The sequence below is a fragment of the Nilaparvata lugens genome, unplaced genomic scaffold (assembly GCF_014356525.2).
Source record: "Nilaparvata lugens isolate BPH unplaced genomic scaffold, ASM1435652v1 scaffold4902, whole genome shotgun sequence".
Taxonomy (NCBI): Eukaryota; Metazoa; Arthropoda; class Insecta; order Hemiptera; family Delphacidae; genus Nilaparvata; species Nilaparvata lugens.
Window position 1 is genome coordinate 1 of NW_024090883.1, and position 20,446 is coordinate 20,446.

Here is a 20,446-nt window from a genome sequence, read left to right on the forward strand (position 1 = left end):
ATGGTATCTATCAATGTTCGAATAAATATAAATGTATAATATAACAATATACAAAGAGAGTCGAAAGTGACATTCCATGTTAATTAACATTAAAATTGTCATGACAATAACATGTAAAGTGAAATAAATAATCAGACAATCATATATCATATGAAACAGTATCACCATTGTAATATTACATTTTTTCTCGATTAAAATCGAATCTTCAATTCAAGATCTATAAAACTTGATAGTAAATATCAGAGTAATCGATATACGGACAACTTTTTGACTGAGAATTTATCGTAAATAATTGTGTTGCATATTCCATGGTATCAGAGAAATAGAATAACAGATAATATAGATGATGTATAAATTTAAAATAACAGTTTCGAAATAAAGTTTTATTGAGAACAAATGTAAAATGTAAATTCTAAACTTGTAATTTATAATTTTTTGGTGACGTGTTCATGAAGTCATCACTGATTTTGAGGTTTGGTTTTTTGCTCTGACTTGTAGCTTCTTCTCTAAAAAATGATGGCTGGCTATGTGTTCTGGTTTTGTGTTCTCTGAATATTTTTCTGTTTAAGTGAATTTTTAATGTTTTAAATTGAGTTTTGAACAGTTTATAGTGTTCTAATTTTGTCTATAATTAATTGTTTCTTGTGTTTACAAGCCTATAGCCATTGTTTTCAACTATATAAACTGGATAAGTATTTTAGCTTGTAATGATGCTATATTATGTTTAAGTGTTGTTCTTTAATATTGCCAAAATTCTTCTGAAGATTATAAGTTGGTTTGCTCTGAAAACTGGATTTCTCATTCATAAGCAATAGATCCATTCATAGTTTATCAAGAATCTACTATTTTGGAGCCGATAACTTTCCTTAGGTTAATAGGTGAAAAATGCTATCCAACCTATTTAGGAGAAATTGGTAGCATGGCACCATAAGTGTATGAATACAGACAAGATAACATTTTACAGTCTGTAGGTTACATAAACTAAACGACTTAACAAAATTTGAATTATTTCCTTGGACAAAATTTAGGAACAAAAGAAGCTCTGGGCTATATACAGCCTGTTTTTTCATTTTAATATTGTAATATTTCATCCTATAAATAAATAGAAAATGTCTAAGAAACTTACACTCATGGATGGAGATTCTCATTTTTTTTGATGGGTTGTTTGCTGCAATAAGAAAAGATTCCATGTTAGTCTATCTGACAATGATATTCAGTCACTTTGCACCAGTCTATTCCCACATAACTATTCAAAGATATCACTAGTTTTACAATAACAATGTAATATTCATTAATGATAATATTATAATGCAATCACTTTGCACCAATTCATTTTCACAATGACAGAGACTAGAAACGTTTGCTTGTAGTCCAGTGCTCATTGCAAGCAATTTATTTGCAAAAATAAAAATGTGCAAACAGCATATGAATATAACCATAGAGAGAAGATAGCATAAGGAAATATCAAATATGCCATAATATACCATAGGGCGTTTATGTTGCAAATGTCACTGTTGAATCAAGCCGATAGTCCTAGTAGTTGTTTTTGGTGAAGCTATGTGACGCTGGTAGTCTCTCATACTGTGCCCTTCTTACACTCTTACACTCCCAACAACACACTAATAATAGACAGTGTATAGGGTGTCTATGTTGCAAATGTGAGTGTTAACTGAAGCCGATAGTCCTAGTAGTTGTTTTTGGTAAAGCTATGTGCCACTACTAGTCTCTCATACTGTGCCCTTCTTACACTCTTACACTCCCAACAACACACTAATAATAGACAGTGTATAGGGTGTCTATGTTGCAAATGTGAGTGTTAACTGAAGCCGATAGTCCTAGTAGTTGTTTTTGGTGAAGCTATGTGCCACTACTAGTCTCTCATACTGTGCCCTTCTTACACTCTTACACTCCCAACAACACACTATAATAGACAGTGTATAGGGTGTCTATGTTGCAAATGTGAGTGTTAACTGAAGCCGATAGTCCTAGTAGTTGTTTTTGGTGAAGCTATGTGCCACTACTAGTCTCTCATACTGTGCCGTTCTTACACTCTTGCATTCTTACACTCCCAACAAAACAGTATAATTATTGACAGTAGTCGTGTTGAGTACACAAAAAATCGGCTTGAAATTTGGAGCATAAACTACCTATATCATGGGATATCTTCTTATGCTGTTTTTTCTCTCTGATATAACACAAATAGACATATAAACAGTCATACATCACACTTTTATTCTCATATTACAAACCTGAAATTATTGTAACAGTCACAGTCACTCATTCATTTACCAATAAAATTGCATTAACGTTGAAAGTTGAAACATTTGAATTGAAAGATTTTAGAAAGGGTGATTGAATTTTCCATTTCATGATGAATGTTGTATCCTATCCTATACTATTGAATGAGCACTTTCTGTTCATATCTATGACTGTATGTCACCAGATCTAGAAAACGGCTTCAACAATTCTCACGAAATTTGGAACATAGTAGATGTATGATACAAAAATTCGATTGCACTAGGTCTCATCCCTGGGAAGAATTGCTTAAGGACATTAAAAGGATAATTCATCCTTGGAAGAACAGATGAGAATTGAGAATTTCGTTGTCTGGAAGTGAGTGTGTGGGAGTGAGACAAATTTATGCCTCAGCTGGTGAACAATCGCATTCAAATAGCTGATTTCACGAGGAATATTATCCAGCAAGAAATTCATCGACATGAGCAAATTAAAATAAGATTGAATATGAGTTGAATGCATCTAAACAGAATTTAATATCAATATGATGCTATTAGTGTAGACTTTAACATAGTTATATTAACTAATATTGTAGCAAAAACAGCATATCATTCTGATAAAATAAAAATATATTATATTTTCCTCTTTCTTTACAAATTTTCTATGTTTTTGTACTCCAGAGTTATATTAGTTAGTTATATTAACTAATATTGTAGCAAAAACAGCATATCATTCTGATAAAATAAAAATATATTATATTTTCCTCTTTCTTTACAAATTTTCTATGTTTTTGTACTCCAGAGCAAAGCTTGGGCCCAGATATTTCATTTACTACTCTAAGCATCAATGCACTAGACAAGAATATTTAATCGGAATGATTCTAGTATAATATATGGTTGGTTTTGCATTGCAGAATAGGCTACTCAATTCAATTAATAAAAAAAAAATAAATAACTCAATTAAATACTGTCAATCGAAAGATATTTTGTATCATGATGCAATATCAAATCCAAAATGTAGATTTTCTTGAAAATTTGTAGTGACAGAAGATTATAGTTACCCTCGCTGTTTTGCCTTTTCCTCGAACGTCTGAAATTGTCAACAAAGAAATAGATTTAGAATATAGTAATCAAATCAAATCATACCCTATGTAATGAATGTATAGTACTTGTACATGTATTATTTAGTGAGTAGAAGATATACATTTACAATTTCTCATCAGTATATAAGCAAAGTGTAAGCAGAAAAGTCTAATAATATATGTTGTGATAGTTGAAAAAAAAATACAAGAATCGATAGAGTGCACTTTACTGATAAAAAACGTCACACTGTCAGCTGACAGTCGCAAGTGAATCTCACGATATTATCTATATATATATATATATATATATATATATATATATATATATATATATATAAAAGCGAAATGGCACTCACTCACTCACTCGCATAACTAAAAATCTACCGGACCAAAAACGTTCAAATTTGGTAGGTATGTCAGTTGGCCCTTTAGAGGCGCACTAAGAAATCTTTTGGCAATATTTCAACTCTAAGGGTTGTTTTTAAGGGTTTAAAGTTCGTCTTTTAGCATGTATATTCTTCTTCTCCCAATCTCTTAATTATAATGAAATTTCCATATCATATGTTACTATAGAACTATAATCTAGATAGAGTACCTCTTCGAAACAGTTGTTAACTGGCAACTAAATTAATAATTTTGTCAGGTTGGAAAGGTAGACTAATGTTTTGACGTGACAACGTCTTATAAATTGGTTTGCTGGGTGACACTTCAAGAAACTGCGTTACGTTCCCACGTTATGCGCTCACAATGAGAGCGAGTGAGAGCGTTCGTTGGTTCACGGTCGTCTGGAAAGAGCACGAATAGGAGCAGTGGCGAGCAACGCAGCAGCAACCTGAAGGCATTCACCTGGAGAGAGAGTGAAACGGAGCAATCTCCTGCGAATGCGCCACTACTTGGTAAATAGGTTATGTGAATAAGTATAAGTGAATAGGTATAAGTGTAAGTATAATAGGTATAAGTGAATAGGTTATGTTGTAGTGATCACAATGTTGTGGTGGTTTTCAATCACAAAAGTAGTATAAATCGTTTCTCAGCTAATAATAATATGTTTTACTTGAAAAAATGAGTGCGACTTGCTATGTAAAAATTGAATCGAGCACAGTTAGCCCGCCTAAGAGCGAGAGAGACAGAGTGATTTTGTTGAGGATGTGTGAAGGTAAAAATAAAATTTTGTTAATATGAAATTCCGTGCAAGATTCTTTGTATAAATTAATGTTTTAAATATAATTCTTTGTATAAAATGTTTTAAATTGTTACTATTATTCATCCTTCTTCCTACTATAGGAATGAATATTCACATTAAAATTATTTTACCACTCAAAGTCGTTGTCACGTAAAACTTTCGCCCGTATACCAACTTTACAGGCAACTATGCAATTTTATATAGTTATCAATGAGGCGATTTCAATATATGAAAAATGGCTGTACAATAATTCTTGGAACTTACAGAGGTCTGGTGGTCTCGTCATGTTGTGGCTCTCTGAAATTTTTTATAGAAATAAATATTAATATACACTACCATAAAAAAGAATCCTTATGAAATAGATTTAGAAGAAATTAATCAAATCAAATCATACAATGGTATCCTATGTAATGAATGTACAGTAGTTGTACATGTATTATTTAGTGTGTAGAAAATATACAGTTTACACTTTCTCATCAGTATATAAGCAAAGTGTAAGCAGAAAAATCTAATAATATATGTTGTGATAGTTGAAAAAATACAAGAATCGATAGAGTGCACTTTATTGATAGAAAACGTCACACTGTCAGCTGACAGTATCAAGTGAATCTCATGATATTATATAATATATGTATAAAATCCAGTATTAGCATTAAATTTTCTGGTAGAGTACATCACAAGTAATTTTCAGTTGGCAAAATATTATGATTCATAAAAAATATCTGCAATTGGAGAGATTCTCCAAATCTTTAGCTTTACAGTGATATCCTAATGCAATATGAAATTTTCAGCTTGGAAAGGTAGACTAATGTTTTGACGTGACAACGTCTTATAAATTGGTTTGCTGGGTGACACTTCAAGAAACTGCGTTACGTTCCCACGTTATGCGCTCACACTGAGAGCGAGTGAGAGCGTTTGTTTCGGTTCACGGTCGTCTGGGAAGAGCACGAATAGGAGCAGTGGCGAGCAATGCAGCAGCAACCCGAAGGCATTCACCTGGAGAGAGAGAGTGAAACGGAGCAATCTCCTGCGAATGCGCCACTACTTGGTAAATAGGTTATGTGAATAAGTATAAGTGAATAGGTATAAGTGTAAGTATAATAGGTATAAGTGAATAGGTTATGTTGTAGTAATCACAATGTTGTGGTAGTTTTCAATCACAAAAGTAGTATAAATCGTTTCTCAGCTAATAATAATATGTTTTACTTGAAAAAATGAGCGCGACTTGCTATGTAAAAATTGAATCGAGCACAGTTAGCCCGCCTAAGAGCGAGAGAGACAGAGTGATTTTGTTGAGGATGTGTGAAGGTAAAAATAAAATTTTGTTAATATGAAATTCCGTGCAAGATTCTTTGTATAAATTAATGTTTTAAATATAATTCTTTGTATAAAATGTTTTAAATTGTTACTATTATTTCATCCTTCTTCCTACTATAGGAATGAATATTCACATTAAAATTATTTTACCACTCAAAGTCGTTGTCACGTAAAACTTTCGCCCGTATACCAACTTTACAGGCAACTATGCAATTTTATATAGTTATCAATGAGGCGATTTCAATATATGAAAAATGGCTGTACAATAATTCTTGGAACTTACAGAGGTCTGGTGGTCTCGTCATGTTGTGGCTCTCTGAAATTTTTTATAGAAATAAATATTAATATACACTACCATAAAAAAGAATCCTTATGAAATAGATTTAGAAGAAATTAATCAAATCAAATCATACAATGGTATCCTATGTAATGAATGTACAGTAGTTGTACATGAATTATTTAGTGTGTAGAAAATATACAGTTTACACTTTCTCATCAGTATATAAGCAAAGTGTAAGCAGAAAAATCTAATAATATATGTTGTGATAGTTGGAAAAAATACAAGAATCGATAGAGTGCACTTTATTGATAGAAAACGTCACACTGTCAGCTGACAGTATCAAGTGAATCTCATGATATTATATAATATATGTATAAAATCCAGTATTAGCATTAAATTTTCTGGTAGAGTACATCACAAGTAATTTTCAGTTGGCAAAATATTATGATTCATAAAAAATATCTGCAATTGGAGAGATTCTCCAAATCTTTAGCTTTACAGTGATATCCTAATGCAATATGAAATTTTCAGCTTGGAAAGGTAGACTAATGTTTTGACGTGACAACGTCTTATAAATTTGGTTTGCTGGGTGACACTTCAAGAAACTGCGTTACGTTCCCACGTTATGCGCTCACACTGAGAGCGAGTGAGAGCGTTTGTTTCGGTTCACGGTCGTCTGGGAAGAGCACGAATAAGAGCAGTGGCGAGCAATGCAGCAGCAACCCGAAGGCATTCACCTGGAGAGAGAGAGTGAAATGGAGCAATCTCCTGCGAATGCGCCACTACTTGGTAAATAGGTTATGTGAATAAGTATAAGTGAATAGGTATAAGTGTAAGTATAATAGGTATAAGTGAATAGGTTATGTTGTAGTAATCACAATGTTGTGGTAGTTTTCAATCACAAAAGTAGTATAAATCGTTTCTCAGCTAATAATAATATGTTTTACTTGAAAAAATGAGCGCGACTTGCTATGTAAAAATTGAATCGAGCACAGTTAGCCCGCCTAAGAGCGAGAGAGACAGAGTGATTTTGTTGAGGATGTGTGAAGGTAAAAATAAAATTTTGTTAATATGAAATTCCGTGCAAGATTCTTTGTATAAATTAATGTTTTAAATATAATTCTTTGTATAAAATGTTTTAAATTGTTACTATTATTTCATCCTTCTTCTACTATAGGAATGAATATTCACATTAAAATTATTTTACCACTCAAAGTCGTTGTCACGTAAAACTTTCGCCCGTATACCAACTTTACAGGCAACTATGCAATTTTTAATAGTTATCAATGAGGCGATTTCAATATATGAAAAATGGCTGTACAATAATTCTTGGAACTCACAGAGGTCTGGTGGTCTCGTCATGTTGTGGCTCTCTGAAATTTTTTATAGAAATAAATATTAATATACACTACCATAAAAAAGAATCCTTATGAAATAGATTTAGAAGAAATTAATCAAATCGAATCATACAATGGTATCCTATGTAATGAATGTACAGTAGTTGTACATGTATTATTTAGTGTGTAGAAAATATACAGTTTACACTTTCTCATCAGTATATAAGCAAAGTGTAAGCAGAAAAATCTAATAATATATGTTGTGATAGTTGAAAAAAATACAAGAATCGATAGAGTGCACTTTATTGATAGAAAACGTCACACTGTCAGCTGACAGTATCAAGTGAATCTCATGATATTATATAATATATGTATAAAATCCAGTATTAGCATTAAATTTTCTGGTAGAGTACATCACAAGTAATTGAGAATAGTGAATTATATTTGAGAAATCGTCAACTGTAAATGAGAATATATCAATTGAAAATGAGAAAATTCTCCAATTGGCATGTCGTGACTTTTCTGTAGGCTACAGTACATGTTTGATTTGAGCAGGAAAGGATACACAGTATTCCAATTACTACCATAGGCTTTGCATGGGGGCAAATGAATATTTTCAATGGTGAAAGTATTTCCCCTGTACTGTTTACGAATGATTTATGAGTATCATTTCTATGTATGTATTGGCAATGCGACTTTTGTCTCCAAACTTTTTATAAAATATTGCACTTGATTAAGATCAAATTATCTATGTTCACGGCGCAATTGAGCTTTATCATCAATCAATTGAATCTCTTGATCAAACAATTCGGCAATTCTTCAATGGATTTTGGGGCTTGAAAATATCATTTTTTTCAAAAACTAAATGTTTTATTGGAATACTAAATATATTATCATACTATTTTATATGAGTAGCCTACAGTTGTGAAAAATATTACTTGATTACTGTGTGGTAAAAAGGGTGTAAATTTGAAAGATTGAAATTGGCTTCATTTGATATTTTTCGCAAATTTTTGACAAGAGAAGTTTCTTCTTCTGTCAAATTCACTAGAGTTTGCGATGTTGTTGATAATTGCATTCCTATAATTTCAGAGACATTAATATCATCATGAAACGCCTTCGAAATTAAAATGATTATTAGTTTAAAATGTACATTACAATTTAACTTATCATTGTGCTTTTAAGAAAATTAGGTTGCTACAGCAAGGAAACTCAAACACAGGACCATTAAAAATTAAAATTAAGCAAAGGAAATCAGAATAATAGTGGATGATGGAGTTATAATTTATTTTTGTCAAAGATATACCTTCAAACTCATAGGCTTAAAATTACTAAAATTCCTGCATACAACATATTATCAATTGCATTTTTTATGCTTTATATTGAGTTACAATTTGCAAAATATAACATTGTAAAGGTAGGAAAAGTATTAAAATTAACTACATTCGGATATCTCTATTTAATACCTTGATTTTATAGCTATGATTCAAGATGTTGATATAAAATATAAAAAAAATCATGCCTCCCAAAAATGTTGATGGCGCAAATTGTGCCATGCCCTTGTGCCCCTTGTGGGCACCCCTGACAGTAGTAGTTGTACATGTATTATTTAGCGTGTAGAAATAATACAGTTTACACTTTCTCATCAGTACCTATATAAGCAAAGTGTAAGCAGAAAAATCTAATAATATATGTTGTGATAGTTGAAAAAAATACAAGAATCGATAGAGTGCACTTTACTGATAGAAAACGTCACACTGTCAGCTGACAGTATCAAGTGAATCTCACGATATTATATAATATATGTATAGAATCCAGTATTAGCATTAAATTTTCTGGTAGAGTTCATCACAAGTAATTTTTAGTTGGCAAAATATTATGATTCATAAACAATATCTGCAATCAAAGAGATTCTTCAAACCTTTAGCTTTACAGTGAGATCATAATGCAATATGAAATTTTCAGCTTGAAGAGGTAGGCTAATGTTTAAATAGTTATCAATGAGGCGATTGCAATATATGAAAAATGGCTGAACAATAATTCTTGGAACTTACAGAGGTCTGGCGGGCCCGTCGTGTTGTGGCTCTCTGAAATTTTTAATAGAAATAAATATTAATATACACTACCATAAAAAAGAATCCTTATGAAATAGATTTGGAAGAAAATAATCAAATCAAATCATACAATGGTACCCTATGTAATGAAAGTACAGTTGTACATGTATTATTTAGTGTGTAGAAAAAATACAGTTTACACTTTCTCATCAGTATATAAGCAAAGTGTAAGCAGGAAAATCCAATAATATATGTTGTGATAGTTGAAAAAATACAAGAATCGATAGAGTGCACTTTACTGGTAGAAAACGTCACACTGTCAGCCGACAGTGTCAAGTGAATCTCACGATAATATATGTAATACATATAATATATGTGTTAAATCTCACTTCGCATTTTTCTTCATTCCAGTTTTGTATTTAGCGCGCATGTCTCTGCTGTTAGTTCAATGCTTGTCGTCGAAAGAGAACTCGTTGCTCTAGCATCGAGCGGCTAAAGAGAGTATTAGAATAAAGTGAACTAATTCCGGGGTCATTTCAATGTCACAGGAAGAAGGGAATGTTCACCCTGCCAAAGAGCTATGCATTGGCCCATTGCACATAGCTAGGGATGTGGGAGTTGTAGGGATTTGAATTGAATTGAATTGAGTTTATTTCGCCAAATTATACACGATTACAATATTTAAAAAGGGCACAAAATGCAAGCAGCACAACGTAACAATTGTGTAAAATAAAACTCAAGACATCATGACCTAAGGAGTAATACAATAATTCTATACAATAATATTATATTAAATTATAATAGTGATACATCTTATAAGAAATAATAAGGTTGATATCTATTAATAGTGTTATAAATAGAAAGCTTTAGACTATTATAGTTTATCCTTAGATCTGAGAAAATTGCACTGCTTAGCAAATCTGAACCCTAATAATGAAATAATAATTGCCCACATAGGCCTAATGGGCCTGTTCGTGGGTCAATGAGTTCAGAACTGTATAATATTTATTATTCTACTGATAGTATTTTATGTTATTTAATAATAATATAAGACACACACACACACACACACACACACACACACACACACACACACACACACACCACACACACACACACCCAGACACGTTGAATATGGAGCAATCACAATGGCATAGGATATATCCATGAGAAAAGGGTCTACACTTGACAGTCTGTTGGCAAAGAGAGAAAGGGGGAAAGAAAGAGGAAATTAGGTAGGCCAATTCAGTGTTGGTAGGCAGATTGTAGCAGCCGCTCACATTGATCTACATCCATAGTCTTCAGTCAGTTTGAAACGATTTTTTTGTATTTGGATATTTTATATATGCCCGGCTGACTAATTTCATGAGGAATATTATTCATAATGGTGTGACACAGAAATGATATATTCCTGTCACAAACTGAGCGTAAGTTACACGGGAGACCCAAGTGATGAAATCGCTCATGCCTAGTAGAATGAGGGTGATTAGACTCTGAATTGAAGTATATTTTATTCTTAAACATGTACAAAAGAACTGCCTTGATGAAGAGTTGCCTAATTCTGAAAACATCAAAAGTCAGGAACAACTGATCAGATGGAAATCTTCTGCAAAGGCCAAGGCCAGCTTTTATAATTGTTTTCTGGGTGACTGATAATTCATCTAGTAAGGTTTGGGTGCACCTCCCCATAAAACAATACCATGGGCCAAGACAGACTGGACATATGCAAAATAAACGGTTCTCAGGTGATTTATACTTAAGATTCCCCTCAGCTGGCTGAACACATAAATCATCTTCCTCAACCTACTATTGAGATATCTAACATGAGTGCTCCATGTCAGTCGACTATCTATGCATATACCTAGGTATTTGTAATCATACACGGTTTCTATCACATCACAGCTGCAATCGTCACACCGCATGTATGAACCCTCAGTTTAATGTTGGTAGGAGGAGCACGGCTGTCACGTAGAAAAATAGGCAAACATTTGGTCTTTTTAGTGTTCATACTGAGTATATTGTATTGAACCAACTTTTCAATTGCCTCAGCTCACTTGAAGCAATTCTGTAGACATGCTCCAGCTGTCCCCCTCAAAATAGATTGCGGTGTCATCAGCAAAAAGCATCATTTTCCCAGACATATTTTCCTGAATGATATTATTGATGTAAACCAGGAATAGAATCGGACCAAGGATGCTACCTTGGACCACACCATATCTAATGTCTTGTACGGATTTGTAGGGATGTATTTCTTGTAGGGATGTGCATAGTAGGGATTGCTACAGTCTTCAGGGGGAAGTTTGGAAGATTGGATGAGCTGAACCTCCAGAATTCAACTGTGGAAGAAGCACTTTATCTTCAGGATCAGAACCAGCATGTGTTATTTTTGGTGACTAAGAACCAAACCCACGAAGAATCCACATATCAGGCTTTGTGGCAAAGTCTAATGCACCTGCGGACTCATCTCCAATTACAGGGAGTGAAGCAACTTGGGGTTCCCAGACTCGACTGTGACTATGATGGATTGGACTGTGAGCACAATGATTGGAAGAATCTTCAAGGACACTGGAATCAGCATCGTCACCTGTTGTGTTTACAGCCACACCAAAGGAGCCATTGAAACCAGCTTCTGCTTGCCACACCTTCAGGATGGATCTGGGACAGAACAGTTTTAAGGAGGTGGCAGTGTTATGGATGAGGCTTTTAGAGGGGCGGCTGTGGCTTTGGAAGGGTTTTGTGGAATCTTCCAATGTGTTCCGGTTTATTGCACACAGAGCTGCCTAGAGCTCATGTGGGCATCATGCATAATAAAGGAAAACTTACTTCTCCAGCCTGCGGCGCCGGCGGGGTGGAATTGGAATATCCAATTCAATGATTAGATCCTCCATTACTCCATTAGTACCTTGGTGGTACATACGTCTGAAATTGGTGATGAAAAAATACATTAAATGCCATTATTCATAATTATAGCTTTTATCGGCAGAGAGTTCCTTCTGGATTTTCTGCCTTGCCATATTAGGCATATTACCCAATATCATTTCCTATTTACACTCAAGTTAACAGGTTATAAATTGGTTCTCAAATTTTTATCACTCAAATTTTACAGTGCCATTGAACTCTCCAAGTTAAATTCTTATTGCAATTTAAAATATATATTTTCAGTAGAATCTAGTAATTTTGATTTCAACACACCAAAACTATTCTACAAATTCTATGTTAATTTATAGGACTAGAATAAACACAATAATGTTTTTATACTAGAACAGAATTTATAGATAATAAACAATATTCATCGTGTTGGACTAATATATTGAGTATGAAATAATTAACTCTTGCTCGAACATTATCTACATTGAAAATTGCAGTGAAGAACTCATACATTTCTGATTACTCTACAGTAGGCTATTGATATTTTCATGAATCATGCTCATCTACAACTGTTTTACAATTATTTTCAAAACCTATCAACAACTAAATAGAGTAAATTCAACTTTGATCCGGACATAGAAATATTGTGGAATTTCTTCATACTAGTGACCCCTGGGTTGGAGGACCCGCTCGAAAACTATTGTATTTTAGGCCTAATCTTTGAAACAAGCAGCTTCTAATTACACAGAGTTGATGAAAATTATTGAAACAGCTGAATATTTCTCTTACAAGAATAATTTGACAGTAGGTTTCATTGAGGATTCTATTTGAAATGAATAATTACTCTGTCGCTTTGACCCTCATATGAATCCAAATTCTTTTTTTTTTCAATGAGACTAAGGTGGTCATGTGATACATGATTTTCGATACAGAGTTCCAAGAGAAAATGAATGGCAAAAGCCGCACATTGACATCTTAACCCGTGTCAGTTTGTTGATTAGTGAAGCTTGTACATTATCCAGGTGAAATCATGTGTCAGCGCATCAAGGACCACTGTCTGTGTGATAGCTGCCAATCAGCCCCAGCTGATGCTATCAATTAATAAATAATGGAAAACTGTAGTAATTGCATGCAATGAATTATTCAGCTCACTAATAAATAATAAATCACTACATTTTTTTTGTTATGCACTTTAAATGTTATTTTTCTATCCAGAAAAAAACAAAGGACTGAGCAAATTTTGTTGTCCAACGAACTTGAGCTGTAAAAAGGTTCGAAGAATACGTGTTTAAGATTTGAAGCTTATTGATCGATTCTTTCTCAAGTTATTGTAGAACATACACACAGTGCGACATATCATGCGTCTGTCAATTTTCGTGATAATCATAATGACTGGAAACATATCATCTCATTTGGACTGAACTATTGAAATTTGGGAGAGAAATTTGAGGTTGAATCGTCCTATCGATTCTCTCCAAATCATTGTTTCGATTATGTGTGTATCTGTGAATAAATTGATAAAGAAATGAATGAATAAATGTGTACTTACTGTTGGTGACCATTTGGGTCTAGCACCCTCAGCAGTATGTTACTCCCCCGTTCATGGCGTCGCCTTTAAAACAAAAACAGTTATCAATGCTAGTTTTTGTGATAATATTGAATATTATATTATATAATGGAGAAAAGATAGCATATTCCGTGGTATAGGGCGTTTATGTTACAAATTCGAAGCCGATTTTGTGTTAACTCAAGCCGATCACTGTCGACAACTGTCTAATATTACTGTTTTGTAAGAATCGCACAGTATGAGAGACTAGCAGCGTCACACAGCTCCACTAAAATAGAATACTAGGACTATAATATTGAAATTTGATACATACCATATGAGATATCTTCTCTTCTCCATGTTAAACATTTCTAATTGTATCAGGTAGTTTTTTTACTCAATTTGGAGGGAGGAATTAATTATAATTTATTTCTTTAGCGTATGGGAGATTCACAATACATATAAAGTTCATGTCACTGAAATGCTTACATTACTTATATAGGCCTAGGCCTATACACTGTATATTTCAAATTTCCTTGATATGTTGTGTAGTTTTTGACGAGGAGAAGATAAGCTTGTCTGACCGCCATTATTGGCTAGTCCTTTTAGCATTAACCAATGTAGTTAATGAAAATGAATTTGAGTTATGAAAACTGATTGCTGGAACAATTTTGAGGTTAAAGATGGTTGAAAATCAAAATTCCAATTTTCACAAAAATAAAAACATTATTTTCAAAATCATCTTTACCATTACAAGTGTCCAAAATATTGCCATATATCTTTACCCTATTATCAATATTTGCAGTGGCAGAAGTCTTTGGGGTGATCAGATTTACAGCATTTTATTTGGATTTTCGTTGAATACGGTAATAATTATTAATTAATTAGCATTTAAATAGATGCAGTATCTCAGTAATATCCATTTGTCAAAAATTGCATCGAATTGTAATTTATCATATAAAAACAATCCAAATATAGAATTTATGTTTGAAATTTTTATGAAAAATCAAGTTAAAATTCAAGTAGCTATAGTGAGGTCCACGTTATAATGGCAGTGAATAAAGATAGAAGAATAGCGATGCCGATTCTCTGCATTAAATTATTATATTTCTACACTGTCAAAAACATAATTGGCATCTTTGTAGACCTAGAAAAGGATAGTACAATCGGCTTTGTTGAATGATAGACAAGGATAGCAAAACTAGAGTTGATCAAATACTGTCATTATAACGTGGACCTCACTATAGCAATAAGTTGAAATGAAGTGAGAATGTGCAAGGTACTTACCAGGTGGGATGACGTACCTCCGCCATAATTTGTGGAGGCTGCGGAGCCTTCGGCCTGTGTAGTTGAGCTACAACAACAAAAAACAGGCAAATTCAGTGATCATTCATCTCAAAACACTAAAATAATAGCTGCCAAGTGTGAGAAAATTTTCATTCTTGTGTTATATGAGTGACAGTTTCAGCATTGGTTGAGTGGCTTAATATATTTATATTATGATAATCTATGATATCATATTGCCGGGACAGGCACAATACAGGAATGACGCGTCAATCATCACGTCTCAACTACTCAACTGATTAACTTGAAATTTTGCATAAATAGATTCTCAATATACTGCCGATGGTTATAGGCCTATTTTAAACTCTTCAGGATTCCACTAGGTTGTCAAGTTGTTAATTGAACCCTGGTGGAGCACAGAAAACAAACAAAACAGTGAAAACACTCAATTTAATTAATTTCAGAGTGAAACATTAATATTCTATCAACATTTTTGGAGAGAAATAGTATAAGCTCAGCCTAGGTTTTCCTCCAATGTCATAATAAATTATATATTCTATAATATATAATTATTATGATTATAGTGCTTTATACAATAAATTAAATGAAATTATGCTGGATATTGATAATAGCCTAATGACACTTTTTGTGTAGTTGAGAAGTTGATATTGTGGTAATTATTCATATTGAATGAAAAAGACTAAGAAATTGTCAAAAAACCACTGATTTATTGATAATTAGAAAGTGAAATTTATCAATAAATCAGTGGTTTTTTGACAATTTCTTAGTCTTTTTCATTCAATAGCCTAATGATTTTCATTTCCAGCTAAACAAAAACATAAAACAAGAATTTATTTAATTGTTCATTTTATTTATTTTTTATCATTATATAATTACTTTATTTAATAATTTATTCCTGTGAGAAGACGTTTACAGTGAGATTTGCATTATTAAGTGAGTAGAAATGATAATAAGGCGCAAGAGTTGCCAATTTTCTGTTACCACTGCACTGCCTTTTCTAGTAGATAGCTGTGAATCAGTCATCCTTGAACATCTGATAATAGAATATTAATTGTTAATTCTTGTCAATAGATATCAACTCTATCTCGAATATATTTCAATCACCTAGCAAATATTTGTACATTTTAAAAAATTTCATAATTATTGATATCAAATATGTTGTAAGTTCATTTCAAACTCTTCATAACCGAAAAAATAGGCAACTGTGCTGAGCTAGAAAAGCATCAAGCTAACAAACCAATGTTAATCAGGCGCTGACTTCATAACGTTAAACTCAATTCAATTTATTTGCCATTTTATAATAATGATACAAACACATTTTTTTCTCTGCATTTCATCCTGACACCATGAATGTAAAACAGTATTAAACAGAAATAATGCGATAAAATTGAAATACAAAATTCCATATTATGTTGATGGCATTGGCAATAATAATTAGTTTGTTCACTAGGAATGAGTTGAGAGTTTCATAATATGAATAAATTCAATTTTGACGACACTGCAGTTTAATTTAGTTGTCGTCAAAAATAGTTCAAAAACGAATTATCAACTAGCAATTCGTCATGGCTTGTAAAATAGATGAAAATATAATATTCAGTAGTATTTCACACATGAAATGTTTTCAAAAAATGAATAATCTCACTTTATAGTACCAATGAGATTCTCTATTCTCTACTTATTGTCACAATAATTTTGTTTTGTTTTCCAACTTTCTTAGATTTACTCTAACTGATATTATTGTTGTAATTACCGGGCTGTGGCGCCCCCATGAGAGCGATGTTCCTGGCTCTCCTGAGCCATTGTGGGGGCCTGTTACGTCTTCTGAAATAGATGAAAAACAAAATTGAATTTAGAAAAAGAAACATGCAAATAGCAACCACAAGTGCTTAACCATCAAAGCATAACAGTTAAGAAATCGTATCAATATTCTTCTACTACTTATTCATATAGTAGGTAAAGTCATAGAGAAAAAAACTAAGTTGTTTATGTTGTACATTTCAAGCCAAATTGTGTGTATTATTACTGTTGGGAGTGTAAGAGTGTAAGAACGGCACAGTAAGAGAGCAGACTACCTACCAGCTTCACCAAAAACAACTACTAGACTATCGGCTTGAGTTAACAGTGCGAACATGAACGCCCTATCCCTATATACCATGGGGTATCTTCTTACAGGATAGGCCTATGTTCTTATCTTTAAGCACAGTCACATAAAGGCTCAATTGCACAAAGGCCTGTTAAATTTTCACCGTGATCAAATGCCACGAGCATAAGGCTTCTTTTCTCAAAAAAGCCTTCTGTGATTTATTCTTGTTGCAATCATGGACATTTAAAAGGTTTCGTGGATGTTTATATGTTGGTTCATATAAACATAATAAAAGCATATTAATCAAAAGTAGGCAGCACAAGATTTGTTACTAAATAAATATATTCTAAATGAATTCCAAGTGCCGGTTGCACAAAAGCCAGTTAAATTTTAACCGTGATTAATTCCAAGAGAACCAATCAGAGAATAAGTCTTGTTTTCAGAATAGCCTTCTCTGCTTGGTTCCGGTTGTATTTGTTTTTTTGCTGAGGGTGATGACCACATGAGCTCAAGGCTTTTGCGTGGGTAGTGAAGCGGTTGAAGATGAGAGATGAATGCACCTACCGTTTTAGGTGGATTCCGAATCACCAGGAAGCGATTTTACAACTCATAAATCATTATTATTTAGAGGAGTTGGCTTAAGCGATCACCCCTCCAAAGGGGGAATACCAGGCGCATGATTCTCAACTTATCTGATCGATAGCTTATCAGCGCGACCACTGTGTCAAGTCGCTCCCCAATTTAATCATGATTAAAAATTAACAGGCTTTAGTGCAACCGGGCTTTGAAGAAGACTTTATCAGAGAAATGCTATGGATGTTTCATTCCTGCCTATCAATCTATTTAAATATATAATTATATATTATATATTTCTAAGATGTTCTTCAGCATATTCTAGGACTGATACCACTTAAGACTATAATTCAAATATCCATGGAGAGATTCACGTCAATCTGTCAGTGTTGGTTGAGTGGGAAGTGCTGATGTTATATCAGAGATATACTGACAGTTTTAAGTGAATCTCACGATATTAAATATGCACAAAATTCAGTTTTAGCACTAAATTTTCTGGTAGAATTTATTACAAGTGATTTTCAGTTGACAAAATATTATAATTCATAAAAAATAACTACTAGACTATCGGCTTGAGTTAACAGTGCGAACATGAACGCCCTATCCCTATATACCATGGGGTATCTTCTTACAGGATAGGCCTATGTTCTTATCTTAAGCACAGTCACATAAAGGCTCAATTGCACAAAGGCCTGTTAAATTTTCACCGTGATCAAATGCCACGAGCATAAGGCTTCTTTTCTCAAAAAAGCCTTCTGTGATTTATTCTTGTTGCAATCATGGACATTTAAAAGGTTTCGTGGATGTTTATATGTTGGTTCATATAAACATAATAAAAGCATATTAATCAAAAGTAGGCAGCACAAGATTTGTTACTAAATAAATATATTCTAAATGAATTCCAAGTGCCGGTTGCACAAAAGCCAGTTAAATTTTAACCGTGATTAATTCCAAGAGAACCAATCAGAGAATAAGTCTTGTTTTCAGAATAGCCTTCTCTGCTTGGTTCCGGTTGTATTTGTTTTTTTGCTGAGGGTGATGACCACATGAGCTCAAGGCTTTTGCGTGGGTAGTGAAGCGGTTGAAGATGAGAGATGAATGCACCTACCGTTTTAGGTGGATTCCGAATCACCAGGAAGCGATTTTACAACTCATAAATCATTATTATTTAGAGGAGTTGGCTTAAGCGATCACCCCTCCAAAGGGGGAATACCAGGCGCATGATTCTCAACTTATCTGATCGATAGCTTATCAGCGCGACCACTGTGTCAAGTCGCTCCCCAATTTAATCATGATTAAAAATTAACAGGCTTTAGTGCAACCGGGCTTTGAAGAAGACTTTATCAGAGAAATGCTATGGATGTTTCATTCCTGCCTATCAATCTATTTAAATATATAATTATATATTATATATTTCTAAGATGTTCTTCAGCATATTCTAGGACTGATACCACTTAAGACCATAATTCAAATATCCATGGAGAGATTCACGTCAATCTGTCAGTGTTGGTTGAGTGGGAAGTGCTGATGTTATATCAGAGATATACTGACAGTTTTAAGTGAATCTCACGATATTAAATATGCACAAAATTCAGTTTTAGCACTAAATTTTCTGGTAGAATTTATTACAAGTGATTTTCAGTTGACAAAATATTATAATTCATAAAAAATATATACAATTGGAGAGATTCTTCAAAGCTTTAGCTTTACAGTGAATATCATAATGCAATATGAAATTTTCAGCTTGAAAGGGTAGGCTAATTTTTTAATAGTAGTTATCAATGAGGCGATCGCAATATATGAAAAATGGCTGAACAATAATTTATGCAACTTACCGAGTTCTGGCGGGCTCTTGTTGTTCTGGAGCTCTGAAATTTTTTATAGAAATAAAGATTAATATTTACTACCATGAAAAAATAGAATCCTTATAAAATAGTTGTAATCAATACGTTAATAGATTGTGACCACTTTTAGGTCTATCACAGAAAATATGTAGTAGACGATTTTAATATTTCAAGTAAAGGAATTATCAAACAAGAATTTGAATTTGAATTGATCGATTTGTTCCAACATATCATGTGGTAATTCATGCTCATGCATGATGAATATCGATTTAGCAACCAAGCATTTTCAAAATTATCATATTTTATTTCAAGTACCGTACCTACTAACACTACAAGTGCAAGTACACTAAAGTAATTAACTTGTGAGTGATAACATAGTTTTGGTTAGTTAACAGAGTTATCACACATAGTTGCAGCAAGTAATCAGCAGAACTGTCGAGTAGATGAATTAATTAAATTCAAACAAATTTCGAAATCTATCTTTCACAAGCAATGTATCTATTTTCCATTGCATAAACATGATAATAATTATCATTTATTATTATTGTATTTGGTTAAGCTATTTTGGTGTTTTCCAAAAATCAGTTGGATGAATGGTCAAGTTATTGTTTAAGCTGCTATCATTATAGATTGAACAACATGATGTGTTATTTTGTTATAATTGTTCAAGGGATATCTCTTGGCTTTTAATTGTGGAATAAATTGTTCCGACAGAATAATAATATTTAGATTCCAACTAG

General features: G+C 33.0%; 1 protein-coding gene across 1 annotated transcript; it reads right to left on the reverse strand.

The window, feature by feature from the left end:
* Positions 1–6,095: 6,095 nt before the first annotated feature.
* Positions 6,096–19,915, reverse strand: LOC120355814. Its single transcript, XM_039444530.1, has 8 exons — positions 19,698–19,915; positions 16,957–17,027; positions 15,189–15,255; positions 13,905–13,967; positions 12,311–12,406; positions 9,488–9,520; positions 7,437–7,469; positions 6,096–6,132 (listed from the first exon to the last, which is right to left on the reverse strand). The coding sequence occupies exons 2-8, from the start codon at positions 16,973–16,975 to the stop codon at positions 6,096–6,098; spliced, it is 348 nt and encodes a 115-aa protein (XP_039300464.1). The 5' UTR covers positions 16,976–17,027; positions 19,698–19,915.
* Between the last annotated feature and the right edge of the window lie 531 nt (positions 19,916–20,446).